General features: G+C 48.2%; 1 protein-coding gene across 1 annotated transcript in view; it reads left to right on the plus strand.

The window, feature by feature from the left end:
- The window catches only part of Cacna1c (calcium voltage-gated channel subunit alpha1 C), a 617,044-nt gene that overhangs the window by 552,261 nt on the left and 42,824 nt on the right, over positions 1–21,959 (plus strand). The window contains 4 exon segments of the mRNA XM_017799802.2: positions 8,168–8,251; positions 8,817–8,900; positions 17,629–17,661; positions 20,002–20,130. Of these exon segments, the coding sequence (XP_017655291.1) occupies positions 8,168–8,251; positions 8,817–8,900; positions 17,629–17,661; positions 20,002–20,130 (330 nt within the window).

Here is a 21,959-nt window from a genome sequence, read left to right on the forward strand (position 1 = left end):
GGATACCTGATGTGCACAGTGCTCAGCAGACAGGCACAAATGGGCTCCTTGGGAGGAACCTCCTCACCACAGCTCTGGTGCCCAGGGATTTGCATATTGTTACAACATTGTGACAGATTTCTTTCCTGCCTAGTGCTTTTGCCATGAATGATGAAAAATAATTATATGACTTGCATAACGATTTGGTGTGGGAAGGGTAGTATTAGCTATTACGTTTAATTATTTAATGTGGAGAATTGTTCACACTGCGTAAAACGCCTGGTAGGAAAGTACACCGTGGAGCCGTCTCCGATCCCACCATGAGGAAAGAAACTAGAACATAGGAGGCTGGTGGGGAAGAGGGATTCCCAAACCTACAGGGTGTTGTGGCATGAACCTTCAACCCACACAAAGCAGAGGCCCTGGCTGGGTGCCTGCAACAACATATCAGATCGACCTGCTTGGGGGCAGGAAGGGCCTTCTGTGATGCCACCAGAAAGTGCTGCAGTAATGACACAAGCAGAAGGCCTTGAACACTTCCTCAGTGCCAGACCCTGAAATCACACCATCCTCATGTACCCTAAGGACCATGTACTATTATTCTTGCCATGTTGCATGTCGGGAAGCTGAGGCCCAAAGCAATTGTAACTTGCTCACACCTGTCAAGGAGCAGTTCTGAAAGTGAAAGCAGTTCATCTTATTACAAAGCTGTGCAGGTGGTTGACACGAATGACCTCCATTAAATTATACCTAGCCCCAGAGCTGGAGAGATGCTCAGTGGTTAAGAGCACTGGCTGCTCTTGCAGAGGACCCAGGTTCGGTTGCCAGCACCCAAATGGTGGCTAACAACTCATCCATTAACTCCAGTTCCAGGGGATCTGACACCCTCTTCTGACCTCTGTGGACATTGCACAACACAGGTACACTTACATACATGCCAGCAATATACTCACACACATAAAATAAAGTACTTTTAAAAACTATACCTGCTCCTGAAGGAGTGTGTGAGGTCAGGGAGCCATGGGGACAAAACAATGAGGGGTTGGGGATGGGAACTGTTGAAGGGTGTTAAGCAGGAAGGGACCTGTCTGGTCTGGATTTTAAAGGCTTCCCCAGCACCTGTGCCACCAACCCATTTAAAGAACTGCCACAAGGCCAAAGTTCCTTCCTACTCAGAAGGGGTGACCCACTCTTCCTTGTTACACCCACTCCCAGTGCCTCCTGTTCCCTGACTCTTCTCCTTCATAGGCTGCATGGTGATGTGCACTTAAACTTGAAGTTGCCTGCCTTGCCCACTTCCAGGGATACAGGCTTCAGCACCCTAATCTGAGAGGAGCCCTTTGCAGAAGTCTTCTCGTTTATTCTAGCATGAGTAGTGGGAAGCAGCTCCTGGAGTCCTCTGGTTTACCCAGCTACAACTAAGGCCAGGAAAGCCTCCTGAGGCCCCAACAGAGCTTATAGCCCATAGCCCCCAATTGCATCTGCTCCAGTGGGCCAGTAACCAGCTGTGGGGATTTGTTCAGGTCTGTGGACCCTCAGCCTTGCACAGTTCTAGGCTCCTAGTAACCCTCATTGTGTGTTGATGAGATGAATGAATGCATGCCTTAAAGACTTTCCCACAGAGGGAACCGCAGAGGTGTCCTTGAAAAGCTGCATCCCCAGGTTCGTGCATTCCTCCAGCCAGCCTCATCACCAACACTCCCCGGCCTTCTCTCTCCAAGGCAGAGACAAACCCCTGGTTTATTCCCACCCTGTGTCCTGGGGTAACCAGCTATCTGTGTGGGATGGTCTCCAGGAGCTTCTGAATTAGCACACCACAGGATGGGCTGACAGGAGAGCAGAAATCCTCACTGCCTCCCATGCTGTAGGCCATAAGCAGCTGTGTGCTCTGTTCTGCCTTCTCCATTAGACTCCACTAATTTCCATGATTACTGTTATATCTAAGTGGCACCCTAATGTAATACAATTTATATTATCTCTGCTTGGTGTCAGTTACCACTGAGTCCATGATATTCCATGAGACCAGGTCTTCATAGACACAATGAGGCTTTACCATGGCCACTGCTATTGCTGACTGGATTCAACACCTCTCCCTAATTTATCTAGTCTCTCCACCTCCACAACCAGGACCACAACCAGGATCCACAACCAGGACCCAGAAAAATCATTCCTTCTAGAGACTGGGCTCTGCTTCCAGGCTACTTCACAAGGAGCCCTGCTCAGCCTCTGCCTCACACTTTTCTCCAAGCTGGAGAAATGCTTGATCTTTTGACCCTCCCACTTTAGATCTTTCTTTGACTGGGAGCGCTTGGCCACGCCCCAGGGGGCTTGGGCACTCCCCCTGGTTTCTTGTTGACTGATGTTTTTCTTCCCCGTCAGAACTTCAGGGTCTTTTCAGAGCTCTGGAACCCAACTTTGGGCACTTCACATCCAGCCTCTTCCTTCCCGCCCTCTTCTTTTTTCTGTCTTTTTCTTTTCCTTTTCTGTTTCCCCATCCATCTAGGTGTCCTCTCTTTGCCTCCTCCGTTTCTCTTGTCATCTATCTCAAGTGTCCTCTTCTGCCAACCCCATCTACAGCTTCTGCTCTTCATGTCGTGTGTGTAATCCTGCATGCTTCTCCCATCTCCACTGCGCCTGCTCGGTCTTCCCTCACTCACTGGTCGTACTGTCCGCTTGTCCGGCTCCGCAACAGCAGCCTCACTTCCGGCCTCAGCCCAGATCTCCCATTGAGCTCAGGAAAGGAACAGTCCAGAGCCAGTGCCCTTACCTAGACTGAAAGTATATCAGCTTCCCCCTCAGACACCAGGAAGTGTCCTGGATCCCTCTGTGTTCTTTGTTTGGCTTTGCTAGGCCCATCTAAGGTAGATCCTGAAGGTGGGCAGCGAGGAACAGAGAAAAAATGGCAAATAATTTTACCTTAAAATTCCCGAATTTAAGACACATAATCCTGGGACACATAATCCTGGAGTGTGGATGTATGTTCGGATTTCCTTGTGGATTCCTGCTTACCACCACCGCTTCTGCTCTGGGCACAGGAGAAACAGACTCCAGAATTCAAAAGCAAAGGAATGTGCCTACAGCTTCGACCACATTGATCTTACTCTGTATCAGAGACAGAAGATCGGCCCACCTGGCAGCCCAGCCGCCTTCTCAACCATCAAGTCCAAGGAAGAGGGACCCAGTCTTCTCTGGCTGAACAGTTACTTTCTAAGAACCTGCCTGTAAATTGTCTATGAACTTCATTTTAATAAAATTAAGCCATGACAACCTGCATACTGCCACAACTTCAGCAGTGCCAGCCAAGTCGCATTCAAGAGTACTTAATACTAGTGACCAGAGGATGAGCAGAGGCCTTAATGAAAACTCAAGGACCTTTAACTTCTTGCCTCCCCTTCCACACACTTCACTTCCACATGCTTGGTTTTACTTTTCTTCTTGCTTACTCCCATATGAAAACTGAGCCTGTAGATGCTACTTAACTAGGAGGGAGGCAGATTGATCCTAGTTAATGATGACCATAGATAATACTGACAGCTTCCTTCAGGTCTAAGTGCTTTGTGTGAGGATGTCGTGTAAACCTCACCTTAACCCTATGGTCAGTCCCATTTTCTACATGGGAAGATAGGCACAGAGACTTGAAGATATTCACTCATCATGAATGCTGTAGTTTAGATCTTGACTCTGTTGAGATGCAGTGGAACCTTTAGGAGTTGTAGCCTAGTGGGAGCAAGTTAAGTCATTGGGGGTCTTTGAAGAAGATGTCAGGGACCCTTTCTCTTTCTCTCTGCCTGACTGCATGAAGTGAACAGACCTCCTCTACCATCATGTGCTGCCTCGTCTCAGGCCCAAAACAGAAACCTGAGCATGGACTGAAACCATGAGCCCAAACTAACCTTTTCCCTCATTAAGTTGACTATCACACATATTGTGTCATAATCGAAAGCTGTCACACAGTTACCCAGTTAATAAGTGGTAGAATAGGATGTCAACACATTATCTCCAGAGACCATGCTCTTAACCACCACTGCCTCTGTCAACGTGATATGTCTCCAGTGATGGCACTGAATTAGGGTGCAGCTAAGCCAAAAGATGAGAAAATCCAAAATTCTTGTGCATTGAAAAGTATCGCATAATTCTTTTGCAGTCATTTTTTCCTTCCTGGAAATGATTTGCTGAGGCAGACACATTATTTATTGTTTATTATCCATTATTTCGCAGTTCCACCTGATGAGGGAGCTCAGCAAATCAGAAGCTCAGCCTCTGGTCCTGGGCGTACTGGTTTGTTTTTCCAAGGCTGTGACAAAACACTCTGACCACTACCATCTTAGGAAAGAAAGGGTTTATGTGGCTTACATCTCCCAGGTCACAGTTCATCAAGGAGCCCAAGGTAGGAACTCAGGGCAGGAACCTGGAGGCAGGAGCTGGAGCACAGGCCGTGGAGGAGTGCTGCTTATTGGCTTGCTCCCCTGGCCCCTGCTCAGCCTGCTTTTTTATGCAACACAGGCCCACCTGCCCAGGGGTGGCACCACCCACAATGGGCTGGGCCCTCCCACATCACTCAATAATCAAGAAGATGGCCAGAGACCAGTCCAATGGAAGAATTCCCCAAGTGAGGCTCCCACTACCCAGATGTGTCAAGTTAACACTAAAGCTATCCAGCTCAGGGGGCCACACCCAACCTCCCCTAGCTTGGCTAGAACAGACTCTGAATTCATCCCCAGAGGCTGGGAATTTGAAAGGGAAGCCCACTGAGTGTGTAGGTTTGGGGTGGCAAGAGAAAGCCGCATTCAAGCTGTGCCAAAACCATCTTTTCTGCATGCATCACCTTACTGGTTCTGAGGAATTAGGCAGGGAAGAGGTTTGATTTGCCATTCTAAGAGAGCCAGAAAAAACGCTCTCTAGCCCTAACTTTCCATCTATGAGAAATCCATTCACCAGAGAAAGAATTGGTGTTAAGTATAAACTGGCCTTGGTTGAACAGATTTTATAAAAGGAAAGGCCCATCATTTCCTTCTGTTATTTCTCCAAGCCCCAATTACAGTGACTTCCAGAAAATGAAAAGTAGGATAAAACGGGTGTGTGTGTGTGTGTGTGTGTGTGTGTGTGTGTGTGTGTGTGTGTAAGAGATAACACCAACCTCTTATACTCCAGAGAATATAAAAAAAAATACCCTTCCCAGGCCCTATACGTGGACTTGGCCAGGTGTCTCCCTTGGACAACCTATTTACCAAAGTGATGGATGTGGGTTTTGTTTCTGGAACTGGTGTGGGGCAGATAGAAGGTCATGTTGTTGAAATGGTGGAAGGAAGGAAAAAACCAACAAAGGGAACTGAGACCTGGAAGCTGGATGTGAAGCGATCTTCAAGGTCCAGACAGGAGGACTGATGGGCCATGGGACAGAGGGATGGAAATGATGGTCTATAGTCAGGGGGAAAAGCTGTCTTTAAAGGGACTCTCCACCATCCTGGAGTTGCTCTGAGCCCTCTGCATTCTAACTGTGCCTGTGTCTACCAGCACTGGGTCCAAAGAGGCCCCTGGCACCAAGGGAAGTGACTGATTGCTGCAGCCAGTGACTTCCACAAGGTTGTTTACCAGAGTTCAGAGAGGTCAATCAAAAACTCCAGCAGCACAGCCTGAGGAGGACAACGATGAGGTGTGATTAATCTCAACCAGTCCCAATGGTGTGTAGCTCTGGCTAGGGGAGCTGTGATTGAGGATCATTTCTGTTTACACATAAAAGAAATCCAAGAGAAGGAGCAACCAGAGATATGCAGTCTGGAGGTTGACAGAGTCCCTTTAAATTTCAGCCTCTCCCCCTGGCGCGGACCAGCAGATTAATCACGCGTGTATATCTGCTTTTCAACATGTAGCCTGGTCTTTCCCTTTCTTCCTCCTCTTTCCTCCCTCAGAGGCACTGCAGCCGTGGCCAATTGACCCATTTTGTTTCAGGTCTTTGGTGGATGAAGCTATTTCAACTCCTCTTTCTTCCTTGAACCCTGCAATTCCCACCCTCCTGTCCCTCCTCCTGTGCCTCCTCCTGTCCCTCCTCCTGTCCCTCAGTAACAGTTGGTTGCCACATTTTCTAGGTTGGTGCTGAGCATCCTTCAGTTCTGCCCTTGTTCCTGTTCCTCTCCTGTCTTCTTTGACCTCTCTTCTGTTTTCTTCTGAAATAGCTCTAGCCCCAAACACAGTCTTCACATGTAGATAATCCGCAGCATTTTGCAAAATCCAGTTTTAAAGCATACACGTAGGTAGAGTTCGTTTGGGATCTTCATTGCTGCCCTCCCTTCCCCTAAATCCGTGTTCTTTCTCTTTCTACCATGTGAATGGTACCTGAGAGGGGATTGGCTATTTCCTGTTTAGAGTATGCTTGACTTAACTGGGAGAGAGAAGTCCCTGACTGCCTCAAAGGCTCAGAGATATTCAGGGCATTGCTCCAGAAAGCCAGCAAAGGAGCTATGGCTCAGGCTCACCCTCATCTGACCTGTAACCTGGCAGCCTCACCCCAGTCTGGCTGCCCAAAGCCTCCAGGGCAGTGTAGGTTTTCTTAGGGCAGAAATGCATGGGAACTAAGAGTCCCTTTCCCCCATGGCCTGACCTCCTGCTCTAAGAATAACAGCCCTAGGACAGCCTGAATTGCAGTTGGAAAGGGAGCTGGCTGGGCAGTGCAGCAGTTAAGGGAGCAGGCCAGAGCCTGGAGGACATAGGAGAACAGGAGCTTGGCTCTTGTGAGTGAAAAGAGCAAAGCAGTCCTGGCAGGCAGCCTTTGACAGCACCAGGGAAGGAGCTAAGAATCTCCCTCAAGTGTCCCTCCTGCCTCCAAAGCCTTCCATCTCCTGCAAGCCTGGAGAATGGAAGCAGTAGCCCTGATGGGCCGGCATGAACAGCTCTGGCTTGTCCCTTATGCAGAGCATTCCCTGGGAAACAAAAGGAGCAAACATCATTTTTTTAAGAAAACCTACCTTCTTGGTCCTCAGTCCTCCACCCTCTATCATGAAGCACATGACTGCCCCTGTTAGTGGGGTTTGCTAATCTATGACTCTGTGGTCTATAGGCTCATGGAAAATACCTCCCAGAGTCGTGCCCCCCCCCCCGGCTCTTTGTAAAGCATCTGCCTGTTGAGGCATCCTGAACCCTCTAGGCATCCTGGACAGTGGGCCAAACCATTGCTCACATACTTAAAAAAAAGTCTTTCATAAATCCCTCTTCCAAATAAGATATCAAACAAATGAAACCCATGTGTGTGGGCTACATATGGTAAAGTGGGGTCACTGGTCTTTCCTCTGTGCCTGACCCTCTCCTCCAAGGCTCTGCTGCCTTTACGCCCTCTCTAAGAAGGCAGTTGCCCCACCACCAATCATTCCCTTATCACCAAGCCTGTGCCCAGGGAAGTCCTTGGCAACTCCTCTCACTTTTGGTAGCATTTGCATTTCACTGAGACGACATCAAAGAGCCTAGGCTGCATTTCACTGAGACTTGACATCAAAGAGCCTAGGGAGGTACTTAAGAGACACCCTTGAGGGCACCCCCTCCCCAGAGGCTCGTCAGACTAGGAGACCCTTCTATCCCATTATGAAAGCCTTTGCAGGAAGACTGCCCTGAGACATTTGGGCGTGTCCAGTGAAGGGAAGAAGCTAAGCCAGATTCCATCTGCAGCGTCCAGTGTACTGTGGACACTGCATCAGTGAATTGGTCCTTTGGTTGTCTCTGAGCTAGACCCTCTATCAACCACAAGACCACAGCCACTGACTGTCAAGGGTCTGCTCCTGCGTCTCTCCCTCTGGAGAGACTCTTCTAATGGAGAGAACTGGGGCTGTAGGAGATGGGACATCCACAGAAAGAGTCAGGCCATGGCCCTGCACCACTGTGTCCTACTCACTTGGCCCTGTACTCTTGCCCACTTCTGCCTTGTGGGAAGTGAAAGGAGCCTCTACGGAGGAGGCTGAGAAAGTGAGAGGGACCTGTAGGATGAGGACCCTGCGACCCAGGCAAGGCAGGGCAGGCGGGTTGAATTGGATGCCTCTCTGCCGCTCCTAACCCAACCAGTCTCCTGATCAGGGTGATGTTTGGAGCACCCAGCAGCCACACTCAGGTGCCTGGACAATGATTCTAATGGTGACGTTGCTCTGTTCTTGTCTGTCTAATACTCCTTTTTAATCCCCATCCTGCCTGCCCCTCCCTCATGTAGGGTTACTTTAGTGATCCCTGGAATGTTTTTGACTTCCTCATCGTGATTGGGAGCATAATTGATGTCATTCTCAGTGAGACTAATGTGAGTATCACTCTGCCCTCCCCAGGGAACTCCATCCTTGCATCTCTCTGCCTCCTCCACTCCTCCCTCTTTCTCTTTCACTCTTTCTTTACCTCTTTTTATGTTGTTGTTTTTTTAATTTCCTGATTTTACCCACCTCCAGTCATGCTTTTTATTGAACCTGCCGTCGTCTTGTGGGGGAAAAAAAGCGGGAGCTTGTCCTCCCTTTTTTTCCCACTGGTCCTGGCTGCGCTGGGCCCAAGGGCGCAGAGCTGAGCAGAGGGAGCAGGCTGCGCGGTTGGGCCAGCGCTGGCTGCCACCCACCCACCTCGGAACTAACCTAGCTTTTGTCAGACCTCTCCACCCTGCAAAAACCAGGTTGCCCAGGTTTGAGCCGCCAGAACTGTAGAGTGGTAAGAGAGTGTTTAATATACCCACGTAACCTCTTTCTTTTCTCATTTTTTTCTCTTCCCTCCTTTCTTTCATGTCTTTTTTGGTTCATTCTCCCTCCTCCCTTTGTTTTCTCTTTTGTTGGTTTGTCTCCCCTCCCCCCTTCTCTCTTTCCTGGCTTTTCTGCCCCATGCAGCACTATTTCTGTGATGCATGGAATACATTTGACGCCTTGATTGTTGTGGGTAGCATTGTTGATAAAGCAATCACCAAGGTACACGTAAGTACATGGCGTCTGTGACCCAGCTGGCCCTGCCTGCTCTAACCGCCATCTGTCTCCTGGCTTTATTTTTGTCTTTCGTTTTTATTTTCTCTGCCCCCACTTCCTTATTTTCATTTCATTTTTTATTTGTTTAAATTGGTTTAAAGGATTTTTTTTCTTACTGCTTCATTTGGAGGGTTTTTTTTGTTTTTTTTTTTAATTTTTGGAACGCATTAAGACCTCCTTTTAAGTATTGGTTGCCGCATCTTTTTCTCTCTCCTTTATAATCAGCCTGGCATGACTCACACTGTATAGGAGGGTGCAGCTATGTGAATGATGGAGTGAGAAAATGAAGGGTTCTTTACAACTTCTGGGCAACTACCGGGACTGGAACCCAAATCTTCTCTAACCCAGAACTTCATCTGTAGGCACTGCTTTTCCTCTTGTTTTTCTGTCCCTGTAACATCTTGAAAAGGTGTGCTCTCAAAGCAGAGCACCCCAAGTTGAGGCTACAGCTTTGCCTGTATTGTCAGCCGTAGCCTACCCTCTCCTGTTGAACAGGTTCTGTTTCTACTGAGCATCATCAGCCTGTGCGGACAGCTGGCCCCCATTCAGGACATTGGGGGAAGAAAAGTACTGATTGAGTTTGGATATTTGCTTGTCCTCCCTTCTCTGGAAACAATTAAGAGCCTGCTGGCTAGGTGATTTACTGAGAACTCTTCTAAGTGGGTTCTTCTCATTGCCATGAAAATAATATCCATGTAGTGCCTCCTACCCAGAGAATGGACTGTGCACCTGCCTGGCCTCCCTGGCCTCTCCTTTATAACCTGCCCCTGGCTCACTGGCCTCAGGCAGACCCCACAGCCGTGGCCCCCTGTGCCCTCTCCTCCCCAGAGCTGCCTCCTTCTATATAGTTCCTTCCAGTTCCTGCACATCTCTTCTTGTTACCTGGCATGTTTAAATCTTCTCTCTTTATCTATAGGCAAATCCTCTTGCAGTTAGTCCTTAACATGTATTGTTTGATTTTTGTCATTATTTTTCATAATCAGAAGACTTGATAATGTTTGCATAAACCTTTGATGCACAGACCCATTAAATAACAACATGGAGCAGGTGATTTTGAGTTTAGATCTAAGACACTTGAAACTAAATTGCCATCCTCCAAGCATCCCACCACCTCCATGCATACTGGCCCATTCCCAGGACATTGAACTGACATGCTCTTGCACTGACTTGACTCTCCCCTATGTGACCACTGGGCTTAGGAAAGAGGCTTCCCACACATCCCTTTCCATGACCCCTTGCCCACCTCCTTGCTTATTCTGTAACTCCAGCCTCAGATGTTCCTCTGTCTCCAAGAACTTTGAGTTATCTTTGTCTCATTGTGTGTGTGTGTGTGTGTGTGTCTGTCTGTCTGTCTGTCTGTTCTGCACATGCCTGTGTACCCATGTGCATGCATGTACACCCTCAGGTTTGACTCCTTCTGGTAAACCTTTGGATGATTAAAAAAAAAAAATCAGTCTTCCACAACTGCTCTGAGCTTCCTTTCTGAGTAGACTCCCAGTTTTGCAGTCTGTGTAAGCCCTAAGTTACAGTCTTGTTATTTAAGTCCAAAATTTTAAAGGCCAGAGCTCTATGCTTAGCATAGGTGCCATGCACAGCTCTCCCCTGAGGGTACTGTGGGGAGGGCGGCTTTGTCATCTGTATGCAGACAGCAGTGCAGATTTACATGGAAATCTCTGCAGTGCCCTATGCTAGAAAAACACAGGGAGGACAGGCAGCTGCTTCCCAAGAAGAAGCCCCGTGGCAGTCCTGGGGGCTCCGCAGGCCTTCTTTTACTGCTGGCAAAACCCATGGCTCTCATCCTACCATGCTGTCTCTATGTTTTCAAAAGAAAAACAAAGACAAAGCAAATATACGTTTCCTTATATATAATATATGTATGTATATAGATGTGTATGTGTGCTCACATAACATCATCTATTTAAGTCCTTTGTAAACTGTAAAGTGCTGTGGCATCCAAGCAAATGATTCTCAAACCCCCTTTGTCTAGCTAGACCATCTTCTTGGTCTGCCTATAACTTATAGCCCACAGACACCAAGAGTGCCCTTATAAGGGCTAGAGAGATGACTCGGTGGTTAAGATCACTGGCTGCTCTTGCAGAGGACCTGCGTTCTGTTTCCAGCACCTCACATGGTGGCTAACAACCATCTGTAACTCCAGTTACAGGGGATCCCATGCCCTTTTTCTGACCTCCGTGGACACTGTACAGGTGCACTTACATACATGCAAGGAATACACCCATACACATAAAACAAATTTAGAAATTTTTAAATTGTTATTAAAAAAAAAAAAGAGTGCCCTTATTTCCGACTGATATTAATTAGACTCATGGAGATGATGAGCAAGTATATCCAGATCAGAGCAAGTAAGGGCCTTCAACCACCACCATAGCTGTGGAGCCTTAGCAGGCCCATGTCCACAGCGTGGTACCAGTGAACCCTGCACTCAGAAAGCAGCCAGTAGAATAACAGCAAGATAAGAATGCCTTCCTCCATGGAAAAAGTGTAAGAGCCAGAGGTGGTGGATGACCACAGGGAAATGGTTTTACAGACAGCTGGTCAGTTACTCATATGAACTCACAGCAATGGTGACAGCATGGACGAGACCCATGCAAGCTCAAACCAGTCAAAATCCCAGCATAGATGTGGGGATGGAGGTAACAAACCCCAACCCTGTCTAAGGAACTAGTAGTAACCAATGGCTACTGGGAGAGGGAGAGATAGTCCAGTTTAAGGGTGAGAATCTTGGTAGGATAATCAGGCTCCAGGGGATGAACCCATACCAAAGGGCATTTGGGGATGTAAATTTGACTCTCTAGGCCTATATTCGAGTACATGAAATTGGACAGGGGTTAGTAAGGAGGAGGGTTGCAGATAGGGGAGGGGAATCTAAATACAAGAAAAATGTATGAAATTAGAAAAAATTCAATTTAAAAACTCCCTCCTCCACATGACTCTGCCTCTAGGTTATGAGTTCTTACAAGGTTAGCTCCAAGATTTTCTTAAGATCCCAAGGGAAAATTCAGGAAATCCTGCATCTGTAACTCCTGCTCCAGGCCATCCCAGGTATTTTGAGACATAATACCATCACAAGACACAGGTTTTAAGACCTGTGTTCTGTTCGGAAGCCACCCATGAGGGCTTTGCTCCAGTAACCCATCCTCCCAGCCCCCTTTAAACCTCAGGAACATGGCTCTTGTCCTTGCACCAGATGGCTCATTCACCCTAACAACATTATAAGCATTCTTCATGTTTAAATTCACCTCCCCTTTCTTCCTGGCCTTTCCTAGATGAAGTGCCTCCCCCCTGGGAAATGTATTTCTCACCATCGCAGGAGTCATCATCCACTCATCCTGCCCTTCATAGTTTCCTTCTAGGCGTCGATGTTTCGTTAGCCACCTGCATGCATGGGCTTGCATTCTAGAAGGAAAGCAGTAAGTACAGAAAATAAGGAAGTTATACAGTGTGTTACAAGTGCATTAGAATGGAGGACTGCATCCAGTAATAAGGATCAGTAAAGGCAAGTGCTGTTTGAAGCAAGGCGGACTTTCTAAAAGAAATAATGTTCGAACAAAGTGAAAATGAAGCATGAGAGGAGTTATCCACACAGATGTCTGGGAAAACTTTAAAGCCCAAGACTGTGGGTGGCCTCTGTGGCCGGTGTAGACCAAGCAAGGGGCAAGGGAAGGGGGAGTTTCAGACAGACAATGGTCCAGGTTTAAGCCCCTCTTCTGAGCAAGAACAGGATACATTAATGCCTTTGAGCACAGGCGTCTTGTGATCTGAAAGGGCTTTTACAGGATCTGTCGGGGTGTCTAGGGAAGTCAAAGGCAGAAACCTTCATTTACAAGGCAAGTGCACTAACCCAAGTGGGAATGATGTGCCAGCAATAGAAATGTTTGGAAAACCATCAATTATGGATCTGTTTTGAAAGTAGAACTAACAGTATTTCTTGGTACCCTGGATATGGGTGTGCGAGGATAGGTTCTCAAGAGGGCTACTATAGTTTGATCTCAGAAATGGAAGGAAGGATGGAGTTGGTCCAATCTGGGGAAGACTGGAGGTGGAATATATGTGGCCAAGGGCAAGAAGGGGCTTATCCGTGATGTGTCAGACTCCTGAACACCAATCTGAGAATCAGTATTGGAGTCAACAGCAAGTAGATACACTCATATCATGATGCAGGGGAACAGCACCAAAGAACGAAGCAGGTAGAGGCATGGAGAGGGCTGGTCAGGGTCATCTGGCATGAACAGATGGGGACCTTTCTGTCCTCAGAAACTTTATGTTTAAATTTCTATTCATCCTGAATTTTGAACTCTGAAAATTCAGAGTGCATCCTCCAAACAGCTGCAGGATGGTCACAAGTACCACTTTAAGTGCCCACTGAGTCTTGTAAGGCTGTCTGAGACCCAGGCCTCTGCCCTTCTCCCTAACACATCACCTCATCTAAATCTGGCCTAGCCTTCTTTGTGAGCCCTGTAGGGTTACACACATAGGAAGTAGCACCCTTGCACTCTCATGGAGCCTCTGTTCTCCAGTCCTTGAGTATGAAATCATACATTCCAGAAGGAGACCCATAGTTCTTCATGAAAGTGCTGATAGCGGCCCTGATACCTCAGATGGGAATCAATTTAGGGATGTGAGTCAACAGCCTTTCTGAACAGTTTTCATTATGCCTTTCAAAGTATTTTGAATAATGAGAATTACTAGGAGACCTTGTTTCCTACCTGATAGGTATAGAGAGGCATTTTCAAGGTATACCTGAGGAAATGTTTCCAGCCCAGGCCCCAGGAAACCAGCTGCCTAAGAGCAATTATCTCAGTTCCCTGGGCCTCAGTTTCTTTGACTGTTATAAGAGCTGTGTGGTGAGGAATGAGACTCTTAACTCCTGACCTCTGTGGTTCCAAAGTAGACATTTTCTGAGAGCTTGAGGTAGATTTGTTCCTTTCCTAAAGCTCCAGGCTCCTCATTGCACTGGGCTCTCTGGACTCTGGTGGCTTATGTAGGGACTGTACAGAGGCAGGGGCAGGAGAGAGAGCTTCAGAGAGGGCCACAGGCACTGTGATGGTGGGCAGGGGAGAACACCGACCTTGAAGGAGTTCTAGGCAAATATAGAGAAGGAAATGTGGAAAATTACTAGGTGCAAGGTGTGGACCACAGAAGTGACCAGAGGAGAAAATGTAAACCAAGCATTGATGGCAATAGCTGTGACCTTGGCTGGTTAGGAGGAAGAGGAGGAAGGGACAATGTGAGAGCGAGTCCTTGAGTATGCCAGTCATGTGACTGAATCAAGTCCTCAGAGGACCGACTGGCCCTGCACATATGAAATCTAGGCATAGACAAGGCAGACTATCTGCCCAGCATCATACAGTTAACTGATCGGATCAAGTACTCTTGTATCCATAGAACCCTTCGGCTCTATCCACGTACTGAACTGGCCTCAGCATGCTTATCGCCCAAATGCAGGGACTGGTGACTTCTGCCACTCCTGGGCCTTCATCTGGTGCCTGCCTACCTGTGGCTGACCTACTCAGAACTGCTTACCAACTTCCCATCTCAGTGCTAGGCCAAGGGAGGCTGGGATACTCTTGGAATGCTCACCTAGAGCATTCTATGTGAGGACTGCACAGGAGCAGGGCCAGGAGAAAGCACTTCAAGGCGATCCCCAGGCACTGAGATGGACTGCATCCCACACCCACGATCCAAATCAACAGGGCCAAGGGACTAGGACAGAGAAAACAAAAGATGGCACACCGTCCCTTGCCTGGGTGACGTGCAGTCTGAGAGCGTGAAGCAAAGGGTGCAAGGTCCAGGAACAGTGCAGGGATGCTGGGGTCAGCTCCGGAAGTCACGTTAAGGTGCTGGCCCCAGATCTTCTTTTCCATCATCCCTGACACCTTTCCACCTCAGTATCTTTTCACCATAAGACCACAACTTCCAGTTATTAATCGTTTCTTACTGCCTCCCCAATAATGAAGCCCATTGGCTCCTTTCCTGGCTCCAGTTTCAGCAACAATGCCAAAAGGCAGCCAGTCCTGGGCATGGAGACTGCTGCTTGCCATGTTCCTAGCCCTGAAAGCATGAGGTACCCACAAAGTAGTAAGCAAGGCAGACATGAGTCTGGGCACTCAAAGCATTTAGCTTGGGACACCACAGACAGCCAGTGTCAGTAGCTCCAAACCTCCTTTATTGTTCACCAAGGGATTTCTGCTTTCAGCCAGGAAGGTATTGAAGACGCAGACGACCACACTAGGTTATCTAGGAAACACCCTCCAGCCTGCCCAGGTTTCTTTCCACACAGAACTCACTCAGTGATTACCTTCTGACTCAGGTATGAGTAGTTTGTGTGATGTTACAGCAACACTAGCCCAGCTAGACAAAGCTTTCTGAATAATATGGCTTTAAGGCTCAAGAAAAAGTTAACCTGTGAGCCTCTCAACTTTCTTTGGAAAGTTGTCATTGCCTGGGCTGGGAAACCTGACATACAGATGTCAGAGAACCCTCATCCCTACTTCTCTTCCCTGAGCTTCTTTGAAATCTCATCTCCTGATGTGCAGACATGACCTGAGGGCCACCAAATGAATGTACAATATTAAAACAATAAAATACTATCAAGATGAATAGACCTAAACCAGATTTCGAAATAAAACATAATTTAAGTAGACGATATGGGAACAACAAAAGGTTAAATAAAAAGCTTCAGGAGGAAAGATTACTAAGATGAATCTTTAAAAATTTCTGGGAGGGATTCTGAGCATTTCAGAGGTAAAATAAACCAGTTAATTTGGTGGGGGGGGTAGGTCTTTTTGAGAAAAAGTCTCACTGTAGTCCCAGCTGGCCTGGAACTCGCTATGTAGACCAGGCTGGCCTTAACCTCACAGAGATCTATCCGCCTCTGCCTCCCAAGTGCTGGAATCAAAGGCATGTGCTACTACACCTGGCTTAGTCAATTCTTTTTTAATGGCTACAGATTGGCTTAGTGAGGCCAGGTAAGCTGGTAAATTTTCTGAATTTTCTCCATTTTGGTCTTACTCAGGATGAGATGGACCCAGAAACCTTCTAAGGGCTTACCCAGAATTCTTGGAAGTTATGGATGGTGGTGATGACTCTTAGGGTGTTCCTAGGAGTGAAGCAACAACCCAGGCCAACCACAGGGCAGGATAAGCCCTGGCATTGCCTGCAGCTCAGCTCACCTCCATGTCACTCTCCCATTCCACCTCCCCAGAGACACAGAACTCTTTACCCAGTAATACATGGGCAAAAGCCCTGGAGCAACCTGGGGGTGGGACAAAATGGTGCACAAAGATACACAGGCCCGACCATCATGACAGATCTCTCCTGCCAGTGGAGAGGGACTTGGATGCTTGGACAAAAATTTTCTGTGTGTGTGAATGTATATGTCTGTCTGTTCATCTGTTCTTGATTGGTATCAGGCCACTAGCCAAATCCTAGTGATCCTATCCCCTCCAGGCACATAGATTGATCTGGAAGTTGGCAGTCCTCATGCAACAGAAACGGAGACACAGAATGTATTCTATAAATGACTGGAAAAGGTCCTTTCTTCCTCTTCCCTCACATCACTCACCCTGTATCTCCACCATTCCCCAAAGGGATATCCTACCAACTTTCTATGGAAATTGTTTTTTAAGTGCTAAGAAATATGTTATCAAGATGTATTTTCAGGCTCAAACCAGTGTCTACTTGTGAACATTTCTGTCCTTCAGAAATTCCACTGCATGTTTCCTTGTTTGTACCTTAAAAACAAACATGGGCAACATCTAAAAGTAGGGGGTGAAGGCTGAGCTTAACAGCTCCAATGGCTGAGATAAGTCAGGAATGAAGGCCGCATACAAGAGCCCAAAGCTGGAGTATCTCCCCAGGAAAAATGCTGGGGAAACAGGGAAAGAAAGGGCCCTTAGGTGCTCCTCTGACCTCCTACCCCTAAGCAAGCTCAGCAGTCCAGCCCAGGAGAACAACTTCTTAAGGTGCTAGGGATAATATCCTAAATTCTATACAGACCTTCAGAATTCAAGAGCAAAAGTACACACTGCTCCATGCCGGTGGCCAAGGGTCCCCACACGCCTAAATACTAAGGAAGGCCAAGTCTAACTGGAGCCTAATCTTTAAGAAAAAGTCCCTTTGGGGGCAGGTTGAAGGCCACCTCCTTTGATCTTTGTTTACTGATAACTAGAATTCAGCCTTCCCTAACCTGAGGGGCTGACATCCTGTGGACAAAGATGGACTCAACGTTTGCTCCTCAGCAGCTTATGGAGCAGACTAAAATGGAGTTAATGAAAGCCCCCAAAGGGTTAGCTTAGAACACAGGCTGACTGAAAACAAAACAATAAGCCACCAAAAATGAGCCTCCAATCACAAACCTAAAGACCTCACCTTCTCATCTGAACTGGGGGTGACTTATGTAATTCATAGACCGAGGTGTTGAACAAGCAGGAAAGGAGAATCCTGTGGATCTTTATTGGCCATGAGGCCCAGTGACACACAGCACATGTCCTCAGCGATGTCCCTCACCCTGCCAGGCCCACGCTTGTGCATTTCTTTCACTTGTTTCCTTATGCCCTCTCCTACCACTGTGTTGTTCCTCTGTTAGCCAAGACCTAGAATACCAGGCCTCTTCGTTGGAGACTCATTACAGCTTATCTCTGTCTGCCTTTCTTTAAAGCCAGCTGAACATACCCAATGCTCTCCCTCTATGGTAAGAACAACCCTCCAGACCACGCTCCCAGCTTTTGTGGCCCCTTTCAGCCACCCACTTCTTATCCACTCCAACTTCCAGAGTCTCTGGGAGCCCAGCCCAGCTCCCATTGCATGTGACCACCATGTCCATTGTGTGCCTTACCTGCCTGTGCTCGCGTGAGCTATGCAAGGGTGTGTGTGCAGTGGTGTTCCTCTGCTTCCCCAAGCTGCCTTTCGGTGGTAGTTCACTGTGATCCACTGGGAGAGAACTGGACCCATGTGTTATTTCCTGTTAAACATCCCAAGGAATCTGAGCTTAATGTAATGTAGGAAATCTGCAAAGGGTCCCTGTGAGAACTGTGATGAGGGCTCCAGGGAGAAGAGGAAAAGGGGGGTGGTCCAGTTAGAAGATGAAAAGGCAGCCAGCTTCCTTCTAATCAGTGCCTATAACTACCAACTGCCCTTGGACTTGTTATGAAAGGCTCTGTGAGAAGCATAAGCTGGCATTCGATATGGCGCAACACTGGACCCCTGGTCACTCTGAGCTAATCCTAACTCTGATATATTTCTAATGACTAAAGTTCATTCCATTGGACTAGAGCCATTTTTCTATAACAGATGGGAAGCAGGAAAACAAAACCAATTGGACCACTCCTGATGTGGGAGTCTCCAATTCCTATTGGCTGAGTGGTAGAGATGCCTCTCCACATGGCCTTGAAGTCTCCTTGGAACAACCTCCTTTAAAAGACTGTATCACACCTTTCAAACCAGGGTGATGATTCTTTGGATACCTGAAGTCTAGACTGAGTGGGTTGTGATGAGCCCCATGGCACCCCACCCTGGCCAAAAGGCTGCCAAGGGAAAGACTGCACCTCTGTACACAGAGATATGGGTCTACCTCATCACTGCATCATCATCAGGGTTCTCTGCCAATGGCTGCATGTTTCTCCTTACAGAGCTGCATTAGGGAACTGTGGCAGCTAAGGAGGGCTAGAGCTCACAGGGCACACTTGGTGGTGATGGGTATTTTTTGTTATTGTTCTTTTTTGTTTGTTTGTTTTAACTCATCAGACCTAGTGACACCAGTTTCTCAAATGCCTGACACCCATAGCTCAAGTTCCCTACTTACAGCAAGAGGAAGGGGATGGGAGGACAAACAACTCAGAGACCCCCTTCCTTCTTTAAGGGTTGTGTGGAATTGGGGGATGGGAGCCGTAACAGGAAACTCCAGGGTCCCTTCTCTCCCAGTGCTGCTGCCAGTGGGGCAGGGAAGGCTGCACTAGCTTGGGGGAAGATGTGTAGGGCTCCAGCCAGCTCTAGGGCTTTCCTGCACAGCCAGTTGCCCATGTGGGCAGGAGGGCCAAGGGGATAGTCAGTTCTTGTTGTTCTCAGGTTTGGAGAAAGCGACATCTAGCTTCCCTCAGAGACCTGTCCAGGCATGTGCCCACACCCTCAAGCTCCTCCAGACTGGGAAGCTGAGGGTGAACCTTTGGCCATAGATTCCCAGCAACCTGGGCATCCTAACCCTACGTCAGCTCCCCTTAGCCTCGGTGCTGCCCCCTTCCCATCCCCTCTGCCCAGGACATTGTACAGGTGCACTAAGTAACCCCCCTTGGTCCTCACTTACCAGACCCAGCCTTTCCTGTACTCACTGCAAGGGATGCCTCTCCTGTCTTGTCCTGATGGCACCCTGACTCCTTCTAGGCTATGGGCCTCTGGGCCATGGGTTGAAGACAGTGGAAGGGCATCAACTCCACAGCCTGCCAGGAGGCATGGAGCTGTGGCTTTCCCAGTATGACGTAGAAGCCCATTGCACTGTTGCCCAGCAGCCATTGGGAAGTGGAAGGTGACAAGAGGTGACTGCTGAGTAGCCAGGACATGCCCAGATGCAACTGCAGACAGCTAGGAGGGGAGCCATCCCTATCCAGCCTCCTTATAGAGAACTGAATACCATTCATGAGGCAGAAGCCCTGACCGAACAGATGGGAGCCGTGGGCTGCCTTCTCCCACTACAGGTGGGCAGGGGGCTCCCAGGAAAGTAGCTTTGAGCCTAGATTCCAAAGCCTGTGATACCTGAAGCGCTAATAATGAAGGGAAAAGAGGAAGGTAGGAAAACAAGGCCATGGGCTCAGAGCTCTAGCTTAGTAGAGACCTTGGGGATAGGCTGCCATCCTAGAAAGGAAGATGCTGACTGTCTACCTTGAAGCAAGGAGTAGGAACCTACAGGAAGAATCTAGTGCAGCTGACCCCACCCTGGCCTGCCTCCTCTCAGCCGAGGGCTGTGTTTCTCAGTGTCCCTTCCTGACCCCCCCCCTTCCTTGCTGTGTTAACTGCACCCCCTATCGCCAATGGCTTCTAGAGTGCAGAGGAGAACTCCCGCATCTCCATCACCTTCTTCCGCCTCTTCCGGGTCATGCGCCTGGTGAAACTGCTGAGCCGCGGAGAAGGCATCCGGACCCTGCTGTGGACCTTCATCAAGTCCTTCCAGGTAGCCATGCCACCTCCCCCATGCAAATCTGGTAGGGAGACAACCTCCACTGATCCCATGAAGAATGACCGAGGGCTCCACCGCCACTGCTCCTATGGCTCCTGGACAGCGGCAGACCAAGAAAGAAGGAGCTCCAGCTTTGATACAGGGCCTGGGGCTGTGCTGAGTAGCTGTGTGTGTATGGCAGCGATGTGATGGTGCCTTACTTTCCTCCTTTGAAGGGCAAGGGTGAGAGTCCCCCTGTGATTCTAAAATCCAGAGCTCAGTGAACCCACACTTTGGGGCTTTGTGAGATGGAACAAATTGGAAAACCCTAGACCGGAATCATCTCTGAACCTCTCTGCTCCATCCAATTTCAGCTTTAAAAAGAAATTGCCACACAAGCATTTCATCTATGTTTTCAGCCCCTGTCAATTATAGCCCTAGCCAAACTCTCAAGGACCCTGGTCACTGAGAACAGTCCCCTCCTAGGGGTACAGGATTGCCTATGTGGTTAATTCCCTTGTCTTAAACATGGTTTTTCTATCTGTAAAAACAGAATTGCTCTTGTCCCTTAAAAACAGAATTGCTCTTTTCCCTGGCCAGTTCCAAGAAGTGTTATGTAAGGGTAAGGTTAATGAGAAGAAAAGGTATTAGGTCACTTGGATTCCTTGGAAATGACTGTAGAAATTCCTGACTGTGCTTCTGAGACACCACACAAAAGCCAGCTTCTCTCCTCCCACGTGAATCCCACTGATAGACTTCCTTAGTTGCTGAAGGGTAACCTTTCACATCCCCTACCCTGGCCAGTCCAGGCTCAGATAAGACATGGTCTGTCTCCGTCCAGATAAGCCCATAGTTGTGGTTGTACCTGGAGGACAGTTGTCTTGTGGTGCCTTGCCTGCCCTGTTTGGATTCCCCTCTCAAAGTCACGGTCCTCTGAGCAGGGCCATCCAAAGCTCTCTGATGGATGATCATCAAGGTCCAGCCAGGCTGCACACACAGCCAGTGCTCCTTCAGCCATGCCCCACCTGACTGACCCCTCTAGCCTTAATGAGAAGCTGGGGCTCCCCACCTAAGATCCTTCTCAGCCCCACATGAAGGGGGCCTTATAGGGATTTGAATCCTTATTCAAACGGGATCAGGATGGGAGGCAGATCCTACCCCGGTCCCTGTGGCACCCCAACATTTCCTTGTAATAGGAAGTGACTGGGGTGATCTTGAGGAATGGGACTTGAGCTAGGGTGCCCACCAGTCATTAAAAAGTTGTGTGTCCCTCAGTGCCATCTAGTGGTGTCTGGGTAGCATATTTCCTTAGCCAGCATGCCAGGTTCCCCTCATGCCACAAACTGTGTTAAGATCCACAATACCACCTCAGAAGTGGCCATGGCTCTGCTGAGTGCATAATATACAGAGTGAGTAAAATGCATGGATGGAACCCAATTATGTGCCAGGTACTGTGTTATACATTTCATAAGCCTTAAATCGCTTAAATGCCACAACCCCCCTGTGAGATCATTTGTTTCATTCCTCATCATTCAGATCAGGAAACCAAGAGTCAGAGGAGTTAAGTAACATGCCCAAGCTCCCAAAGCTACAAGGTGGGAGGAAGAGAATGTGAGCCCGGGAATGATTTTATGTTTTTCCTTATTACCTATTTCCATAGCTCATCTCTATGAAAGTAAACTGTGTAAAGATAGAGTATAAGCTTCCTCCACCCTACTCTTTCCTGGTGACAACGGTCATCTTGGTATGCATCCTCCTTCACTCTCCTTCTTTGTGTAAATATACACATGTGGTCTGAGGAGGTCTGCTCCTTGATGGTTCTCACTAAACAAGTGCTACTTCTT

The sequence above is a fragment of the Nannospalax galili genome, unplaced genomic scaffold, assembly GCF_000622305.1.
Source record: "Nannospalax galili isolate Female #2095 unplaced genomic scaffold, S.galili_v1.0 scaffold199, whole genome shotgun sequence".
Taxonomy (NCBI): Eukaryota; Metazoa; Chordata; class Mammalia; order Rodentia; family Spalacidae; genus Nannospalax; species Nannospalax galili.